We start from the raw sequence: 10,616 nt of genomic DNA, 5'->3' as shown, positions 1-10,616 counted from the left end.
TTCTATTTTTTTTCCTTTCGCGAGAATAACGATTTTGCTTTCACGAGAGTCACGGCCGTGCATCCTCAGAAATGAAAAATGTGTTTTCTCTTCTTTTTTTCCTTCCGTGAGAGTCACGGTTTTGCTTCCGCGAGAGGCACGGTTGTGATTTCATGAGAGGCACGGACGTGTCTCTTTCAGAAAGGGGAAAAACCTGTGCTCCCGGTTTGGTTTTTTTGTCTGTTTTTTTTTGTGAAAAAAAAGTTTATCAAAACCTATCAACATGGGATCTAGTTTTGAAGATCTCGACGCGAGGAACCCAACAGTGAAAGCGGTTCAAGATTTGGACGTACGGTTTGAGAGATAAAACGTTTTAAATAAAGGGATCTACGAAAAAATGGAAAACTCTCAGGTTGCGACAAATGACACGCTACATGTGCACCACTTGTCGCAATCTGAGGAGTTGGAGTGATCTTTATAACAAGTACTCCTCAACTAGTGATTTCGTATCATAGGCGCACATGTTATTGGACCAGCCCATCTAACCAGTTTTGGAAAGGTTCTATAGACGGGTTTTAGAATCTTTCAAGTATTTCGTTTCGGTTCAGTTTTTCTGAGTCTTTTTATCAGTTTTCTTCACGTTGGTTTCCATTTCCATTTTTATTTTATGCTCTTATTTTCAAGTACATGTCGACTTTTTACAGTGCACGGTGTACATTTCTTTGTATACATGCGTAATTTTTTTACTTACGAATTAAACATTACTCAAATACATGATGAACATTTATTAACATACATATTTTTTTCAAATGGATGTTAAAAATTCTGAAATAATCATGTAATTTTTTTGAATGGTACAAAACATAGTTTTAAATCTACGTGAACATTTTTTACATTGTACAAACATTTCTTAAAAACTCTACAACATATTGTTGAAATGAGTATTTGTTTTTTGAAAATGTCACATACTACCCTTTTTGAATCGTACGATACTTCTCTTAAATTATGTGAAAAAACTTTTTTGAAATGTTTGAACAGTTTTTAAATCATACATTTATTTTAAATTACGCAAAAAAAATTTATGTTGTGTAAATAATTTTTACAAAAATGTTGCGAACATTTTGTTGAAACACATGAACATTTTTCAAAATGTCATGAGCATTTATTTTTGAATGTTATCAACCTTTTTTAGACGTTGCACGGATATTATTTCTACACAATATGACTTTTTTTAAATATGCGATGAACACTTTTAAAAATTAAAGTAAAATATTTGAAATATGCATACTTTTTGGGAATACAAACAAAAATAATTAAATAATAAAAAACTAAAGAAACAAAACAAACGAAGTAACTAATTAATGGGCCTACCCAGTACAGCGTCGCGTAGAGGCGAGACGGATGTTCCTTTTATTGCGGGAGAGACATATCCACTCCCATATGTACCACCGACTATTATTAGCATATCCACTTACAACAATGTACATAGGCTCCATTATGCCCTACAAAAGGCTCCATTCAAAAAGTAAATACTAGGTTTATTTCAAGTGCTCCCCAAAAAATATGTTTGTTCTGAGTTCATCAATATATTAACTACAACTAAAGCAAGTGTAACCGACATGGATCAGAGAAAACCATACCAATGTCGCACTGTTGCTAATGACAAAAACTTATGGCCACCTTCATGCTAATTACATGCACACGAGTTGAATACCAGGGAGCACACAAAAATTACACTCAATGTAAGCAAAGCCTAGAAGGTTTATGCATGGACAATACCATCTCAAATGCGAGTAAATAGCGTAAAACTATCACAATTGAAGCTTCCACTAGTAGAAAACGGAGCTTTACTACCGGTTTGTAAGGGCCTTTAGTACCGGTTCTGCAACCAGGACTAAAGGGTGGAGACTAAAGCCCCCTCCCTTTAGTACCGGTTCGGCACGAACCGTCACTAAAGGCCCACCATGTGGCATGAGCTCGCGCCGTGGTATGGGGGACCTTTAGTAACACCAACCGATACTAAAGATTTTTTCTAGAATTTTTTTTGAAAATATTAGAAAAAATTGATTTTTTTATTTTCAATTTTCTGAATCATTTGATGATTTAGTCACTAATCACCCCTCTTAACTTCTCAAGTGTGGATCACACATTCCAAATCATCTAACTTCCCGGCCGGTCACCCATCCTCTCACTCCCCCAGCCTGAGCACGCTTAACTACGGAGTTCTATTTTCCCTACTTTCCAGGTCTGCACTTGTTGTTTTCCTAACAAATGTAAGCTGTCAATCCTATTAACCCTCAGCAGTTTAGCTTGAGCATTAGGTCACACGATTCACCATTTGAGTTTGAAACTATTATTCTAAAAAACAGTAATTATTTAGTAACACTAATATTTCTTGAATAAGTTTGACCATAGTTTGACCACTGTTTGACCAGATTTGACCAAAATTTAAAAACTTGAAATAATTATTTAGTAACACTAATATTCTTGAATAATTATGTAGTAACATTAATACTTCTTGAATAATTAGTTTGACCAAATTTAACCAAAATTTAAAAAAACTGAAATTTGAGCATATCTTTTTTTTCCTTTTGGAATTTAAGGATTCTAAAAAATTGCAAACAGGCCATAGGCGGTCAAAATCAGATCCGGATTTTCATGCTGAACATTTTGATATATTATAAGTTTTTTTCCGACATCGTATGCAAAAGTTATAGCCGTTTTACTTTTTCATAGCACTTTTTTGCAAAACATGTCCAAATTTAAGTTTTTTAATTTTCTTAACTAGTAGATGTAGTACTATAACCACATCTCAAAGAATTTTATTTTTTGAATTTTTTATAATTTTCTTTTGTTTTTTTTTCAAAACTGAAATGGCGATAAGGGAGGTAGAGTTTGAAAATTGCCCTATAGTCTCGGTTTGTGTCTCCAACCGAGACTATAGGTCAGACCCCTTTAGTCCCGGTTTGTGGCACGAACCGGTACTAAAGGTTAGCCCTTTAGTACCGGTTTGTGCCACGAACCGGGACTAAAGGGGATCGTGGGGCCCTGGCCTGACGCCAGTCTGCCACCACCCCTTTAGTACTGGTTCGTGGCACGAACCGGTACTAAAGGTTCAATGAACCGGCACTAATGCATAGTCGTTCGAACCGGGACTAATGGTACCATTAGTACCGGGCCAAAATCGAACCGGGACTAATGTGTCTCACATTAGGTCCTTTTTCTACTAGTGTTCCTTCCCCAAAAATGACCACATTACATCGACCTAACCAAATGCTATCACTTTTTTTTTGCAAAACACTACCAATTGGAGTTATTTGCCGCTTAGACCGTTTTAAGCACGTTTATGACAGGGCGGGTCCTCATCTGACAAGACACATTAGCAGGTTGGCTGACGACGACGAATAGATTCCCATTAGCGCCGCGTCGGTGGCGGGCTCGGTTGGACCATATTGCACCGTCGGTCAAAAAGGGGCTCACTCGCTCTTCCCTGAGCTTCCCTCTCGCAGCTCACTGTACTAACTTTTCTTTTGAGAATCACCGGGGGAGGAGTCCCTCCACCTGAATATATTACTCAAAGTGGCCATAAATGCTAGGAGAGTGATCCAGTTTATAAGGAAAACCGGATCGAAAACCTTAACAAATTGACCCGGCCACCTGCATATGTACGTTTTCCCAAAATGATGTGTAGTCAGCCCGTCGTTGACCCGATCCTTGTTTGGTGGCGGTGGCGTGGGCCAGTGACGGTGCCGAGGCTTCCGGACACCGCGGAGGTGGTACGTCACCGTGTCAGCGAGGAGGACGAGCACGTCCGCCGCTACATGATTGCGTTGGAGGGCAGGTTCGACAATACCTGGCAGGTTCTTCAGGGATCTCACTGGAGCGATCCTGTGATGGTTCCTTCTCTTTGAGTGTCCACCGCCCGTGTCGATACCCGTCGGGTGCTACGGTTCTAGCTGTACTAGCGATGTTATATGTATGATAGTATTCGAGGTGTATTAGTGATAATATTCGACGATGTACGGACGCAAGAGATGATGTAGTTTTGCGTATAATTGAATGCATCTTAATTTGAATACTACTTTATTTTGTGATTTGATTTTGCTTATTGAATGCTCAAATTAGAAAACTACTCCTACTTTGAATGCTAAAATTGGAGAGCACTATGCAAGGCGTATGCATATGATTAGTTGATAGCTTATAGGGTTTTTGTATTCGCACAAATCTAGGAGCCCCCCTCCATCATCCCCGCCATCGTCCCCGTCACCGACCCCCTCCGACCTCGAGGTGAGACCAGCCAAATCCTTTTTTAGAAAGATAATTAAACAATATTTCGGGTTGACTTTAAGTCTGTCGAGTCTTCATCATATATGAGAGGACGAAGAAGCCCGACTGTTGTCGTGGGGTCGTTTCTCCTTCTTCTCCGGGTGCTAGACCTTTGTTATGCACTAGGGGAAGAATGAGTAACGACCATCACCGACGGTTGCAAATGCCAGAGAGGAATCAGTGAGGGAGAGTTCCACCATATATATATATATATAGGAAAAATCCATCCTACCACCCGGTGGTAGTTACCCCACATGTCTCATATACTACCATGTGGAACTATATATACTATTTTATTATTTTAAATATGTTCATATACTATATCTAAGGTATTTCAAAGCAAGTTACATGAAAAAATTGCATAGGAGCCCATAGTTTTTATTATATTTGTAAAATATGTACATATTTGTACGTAAAAATGAGCATACTCAAAAAATGGTACATACTACCTAAAAATTAGTATATATACTGCCTAATCATCGTTATATACTACATACTACACGTACATACTCTCGGTTCCGACAGATACTACATACAATATACAAAACGCAAGTGGTGGTAACTACCACTGCTTGTAGGAAACATTTGTCCTATATATATATATATATATATATATATATATATATATATATATATATATATATATATATATATATATATATATATAAGAGAGGATGAAGAATCCCGACTGTTGTCGTGGGGGTCGTTTCCCCTTCTTCTCCGAGTGCTAGACCTTTGTTATGCACTAGGGGAAGAAGGAGTAACGACCATCACCGACGGTCGCAAATGTCAGAGAGGAATCAGTGAGGGAGAGTTCCACCATATATATATGAGAGGACGAAGAATCCCAACTGTTGTAGTGGGGGTCGCTTCTCCTTCGTCCCCGTGTGCTAGACATTTTGGTGCAATGCACTCAGGGACGAAGTGAGGAGCGACCATCACCGAGAGTCGAATATATACACCACATGAGCTGAGAGTTTTCAAGAAAAGACTCGATAGACCGATAGTCAACCTGTGATGAATAATAATGATCTAATTTAGTTTTTGTAATACATATATTTAATTTTACAAGTTTAATCTTTGAATTATGAACGTAGGAAATGTCGTCATCAGATGACGAAAGTCTCCCAGGGGAGTGCAGCTAGTGCCACGACGATCGAGGTATGTGTGACAGGCCTCACCTGGACGATGATCGGCGCTTCAGCATTAAGCTCGAGGAGACCTTCGATGTTGAAACGGTACGCAACGACAACAAGTGTTTTTTCATAATTAAGCATGACTACAACTATTTCAACATGTAATTTTCATCTTTTACAATCCGAGTAACTTATCCCATGCCATGCAAGGTGCTATGTCTTGGAGAGGATGAGTTTTGAAGACCATGAAAGTTTTGAAACAAAGAAAATTCACCTAAGGACTCATCATGATGTGGATTTTGAAGTAAAGCTGTACAATTCTGAGAGCGTAACCTATTTTGGTTGCAAAAAATGGGAAGCACTTTGCAAGATGTATGGTTTTGATGAGGGTATGCTTGTCACCATGGATCTTGGTGATCTTGAAATCGAGCAAGACAATATGGACATTTGAGTCCTTGTTGATACGCCTCTAATTCTATCGCTATGTGAGTTTCTCAAACATAGTTATTAGCTAATTTATATTATTTATTTCAAAATTGTTGACAGCTTATTTCCATTGACAGCTTATTTTCATTCTTCAAAAAATGTGCGGGAGATGGTAGACAAAACCCACTACACTGATGGCTCCGAATTAACTTATAAGGAGAAAAATCATCTGGTCGGATTTTGTACTGACATTGAGAATTACAATATCTACAATCAAACTCCTCAATATTATGGTCAATACGTGCCACTAGTGCATGTGTTAAACTACGGTAACTACCATGGAGATACCCTGGTAGGATTTTTTACTATTACGACATCCGTGCATCTTTGCATACTTCTAAAACTAGTACATCATTGCTAACTATGAAATTATTACTATATTTTTTAATAGATAATCCCAGAGAATTGTGTGCCTCATTTGATGTATCAGAAAGGTAGCCTTAATGTTTTGAATATACAACCAGGTCATCCTACGAATCTCAACTGTTCATACCAGATTTCTAAAAGGAATGGAGACATGCAAATCAAAGGATGAAAAAAAATGTATGAACAATCATAAGGAGGTTCTTGGAAGTAAAAGGAAGCGAAGCGCAAGAATTGAAGACAGGATGATCTCCATTCTCCATAATGGAGAGTCAGGGTCTATATTTTTTATGTTATTTTACCTTAAAGAGGGTATTTATGTCCTACCTAATACTGATGATCATGTGCTAAGAACAATTAAGTAGGGTTGGTTCGATGACTATGAGGATGATGATCGTATGACTTGTTATTAATAACGAGTAGAAGTTGTATGATGATGATTAGTAGACTTGTTATTATATATGATGATGCATGATGCGAGCATGAAGAGTTATTATATATTAGCGGGTGAAATGAACATTGATTGGATTGAAGCGAAGGCAACATGCATGTGGTGCATGTCGAAAGTAGTACAATCCAAACTTGATCAAGTTAGGATTAGTATTACTTTCAACATGCACCACATGTTGCATCACTTCAATCTAAGTCATGTTTAGGCATAGCAGTAGCAGTAGCATGAAGATAAGAGAGGACACATCTCTTTATTAGCTACCTATACCAACCTAAATTAACCCCCAAAACCCCTAAACCACCTTCTTTATAAAAACCAGCCCCTGAAATGCTGACGCGTGGAAGCTTATTGGTCCCGGTTGGTGCTACCAACCAGGACCAAAGGCCCTCATGCCTGGGCTCGCCGGAGAGGCCACGTGGAGGCCCATCTGTCCGGTTAGTATAAGAACCGGGACTAAAGGCCTAGGGCATTAGTAACGACCCTTTAGTTCCGGTTCCCCAACCGGGACAGATGGACCTTATGAACCGGGACAAATGACCATTTTTCTACTAATAGTCCTCATCTGACAAGACACGTTAGCAGGCTGGCTAACGACGACGAATAGATTCCCATTAGCGCCGCGTCGGTGGCGGGCTCAGTTGGACCATATTGCACCGCCAGTCAAAAAGGAGCACACTCACTCTTCCTTGAGCTTCCCTCTCGCAGCTCACTCTACTAACGTATGTATATTTTCCCAGAATGATGTGTGGTCAGCTAACTGCATAGCTAGGCCCAGCCACCTCAACCCATTAGTTCCTACTTGAACAAACACCGCTGCCAACCCATACTCCTAGTCACCGACCTAATAAAGCATCACGACCAAGTCTATAACCGCCATCTATTTGTCCTTTGCAACCGTGGTGCCCATCACAAGCTCTTGCGCCAGCCCATCCTTTGGTATCCTGACCCTGATCCTGACAAACACAACCCCATGATCCACGATGTGTGGGATGGCCTCCTCATTGCCTCCTTCCACGAGCATAACGACCCTGCATCGTATAGTCCCCATGAGTGTGGTGGACTCTTCGACATCAACAACCTGACTACGTGACAGTGTGCTCCCCTCCCATTGCTTCTTGAATCAAACCATGCATGGCTGATTGTTCAGAACTAGCATAGTAGCTTCTACCAACATCCTCCATCTTAAGAATGCCCGGTACTCTACTCAGTATGGAGAATGGAAGATAATGGTTATACTTCCAATGTTAATTTTTACTCGACAGGCCGATGCCACTAAGGCTCGGCTTACGACTACAGTGAAGTCGTAACAAATTAGCTGTAATGGAAGGTACAGCTAGATCACATTCTTTTTCACGGCGGATAATCGCCAGTGGAACATTCACTAGATGCACTCACCTGCTCTTCTAATATGCACATGTGTCCCACTGTGGCAGGCACCATTGGGGGTTGGTGCACCACTATAATGTTTTCAGCAACACAATAGTATTCAACACCGTGGCTGAGACATTCTCATGGTTGCGCTGTCCAACCCTATGTTATCTTCAGACATTACTAGTGGAGATGGACAATATGCTTGCGACATCTAGCGGTCCTGATGACATCATTTTGTAGATGCTTTTGTCACCACAACAATGAGTGCGAGTTGCCGATCGAGCTTTATGGGCGTGTTCTGCACTACAACATTGATGGCAAGCCTCTAGGACTTTATGGAATGCGACCGAGGCACAGATAACAACAACATGCGAATCACTCCGCATTGTTTTTCTGAGAGAACTTTGTTCGTCCTCCGTTCTTTGAGATGCAATAAGATTGATGAAGATCAGATGTGTCATTCCATTTGCATGGCCGTAGAATGATATGATTCATCCCTTGTAATATATTCTTGAAACCTTTGTCCTGGTTTGTTGCATCCTCCTAGTGTTCAGTCCAATTATGCTATGTAACCAGTAGATGTACTTGGATATACTATATTTTGGTTGGGATACATTAGCTTTATTTTTGATCCAATGATTTCAAGGGACATGTCACTTTGGAGTGCACGATCTGATTAGTGCGAGTCGTTGGACCCGTGCATGCATGCGTCAGAATTAAAGTGATTAGTTTAAAATTGTAATTAGTTTTTGGGCGCCACGAGATCCTGCTCCTGCCATAAAATATAACGGCTCGATCGACGTTGTCATCGCACCAACCGGCTTCTTCACGATCCATTCATAGCCAAGCTAGCTAGCTTCGCCTCCCCTCCCACACCAGCCATGGCCCAACCGGCAGCACCAGCTCCACCTCCACCGATGAGTTCACCAGAGAGCGCCACCGCCACCGAGAGCTCACCGGAAGACGCCATATCCGAAGAGAGCCTCAAGGACTTCATATCCTCGCTCCCGTCAAGGGAGGGGTGGCCGCAGCCGCTCATCCAGTACAAGGGCTACTGGTTCAAGCCGGGGATCCTGGAGGGGGTCCTGCGCGCCAGCCGGGACTTCACGCCGCGCGCCGGCGATGTCGTCCTCGCCACGCAGCCCAAGTGTGGCACCACCTGGCTCAAGGCCCTCGCCTTCGCCGTCTCCAACCGGTCCCGCCACGGCCTCGGCGCCGCCGACCACCCGCTCCTCACCCGCCACCCGCAGCACCTCGTGCCGTTCATCGAGATCCCTGGCGCTGCTGGCGGCCACGTTGACATTGGCGCGCTCCCGTCCCCGAGGCTCCTCGCCACACACCTGCCCATGTCACTGCTCCGGCCAGAGACGCGGTCGCTCCGCTGCCGGGTGGTGTACCTGTGCCGGGACCCCAAGGACACGCTCGTCTCCAGGCTGCACTTCGAGAACAAGGTGGCGCGGGGTGGGGGCGCCGGCCTGTTGATGGACGACGCCTTCGGCATGTTCTGCGAGGGGTTCTCGCCCTACGGCCCCTTCTGGGACCACTGCCTCGAGTACTGGGAGGAAAGCATGGTGCGGCCGGACACCGTGCTCTTCCTCAAGTATGAGGAGATCAAGTCAGACCCGGCGCGGGTCGTGAGGAGGCTCGCGACGTTCCTCGGTATCCCGCTGACCGAGGAGGAGGAGGGCTCGGGCGTCGCAGAGGAGGTGGCGAGGATGTGCAGCTTCGAGAAGCTCACCGGCCTAGAGGTGAACCAGGTCGGCGGCGTGAGTCACGGGAATAAAGTTCACGTTGATAACTCCGTGTTCTACAGGAAGGGCGAGGTAGGGGACTGGGCGAACCACATGAGCCGCGAGATGGGGGAGAAGCTCGACCGCATTGTCCAGGAGAAGCTCCAGGGGTCAGGGCTTGTGTTTTGAGCAAGAGTCATTTGTTATCTGTTGTGTTTTCCTTGTCACTCTGTTTCTTCTTTTTGGGGGAGCCCTATCCCCTATGTTGATTAATTGTGGTTTAGTTACTTCAAAACGAATCTAGTGATACTACTTTAGTGCTATAAATGCTGCTACTTTTCCTGATAAAGTTGGTCAAAGTTTTAAAACTTTGACTTGAGACCAAAGCTAGATGTTCACTTATTCACGGACGGAGGGAGTACACTTCAAAACGAATCTAGTGATACTACTTTAGTGCCATAAATGCTGCTACTTTTCCTGATAAAGTTGGTCAAAGTTTTAAAACTTTGACTTGAGACCAAAGCTAGATGTTCACTTATTCACGGACGGAGGGAGTACACTTCAAAACGAATCTAGTGATACTACTTTAGTGCCATAAATGCTGCTACTTTTCCTGATAAAGTTGGTCAAAGTTTTAAAACTTTGACTTGAGACCAAAGCTAGATGTTCACTTATTCACGGACGGAGGGAGTACACTTCAACACTACTACTTTAGTGCCATAAATGCTGCTACTTTTCCTGATAAAGTTGGTCAAAGTTTTAAAACTTTGACTT

General features: G+C 42.4%; 1 protein-coding gene across 1 annotated transcript; it reads left to right on the top strand.

The window, feature by feature from the left end:
* The first annotated feature begins 8,936 nt into the window (after window positions 1-8,936).
* On the top strand, window positions 8,937-10,187 carry LOC119352920 (cytosolic sulfotransferase 5-like). The gene has a single exon (XM_037619514.1). It carries the CDS (start codon window positions 8,994-8,996, stop codon window positions 10,029-10,031), a length of 1,038 nt encoding a protein of 345 aa, XP_037475411.1. The 5' UTR covers window positions 8,937-8,993; the 3' UTR covers window positions 10,032-10,187.
* The last annotated feature ends 429 nt before the right edge of the window (window positions 10,188-10,616 follow it).

The sequence above is a fragment of the Triticum dicoccoides genome, chromosome 2A (genome assembly GCF_002162155.2).
Source record: "Triticum dicoccoides isolate Atlit2015 ecotype Zavitan chromosome 2A, WEW_v2.0, whole genome shotgun sequence".
NCBI classification, from domain to species: Eukaryota; Viridiplantae; Streptophyta; class Magnoliopsida; order Poales; family Poaceae; genus Triticum; species Triticum dicoccoides.
Note: the sequence above shows the minus strand (reverse complement) of the source record. Positions and strands in the feature narration are given on the sequence as shown.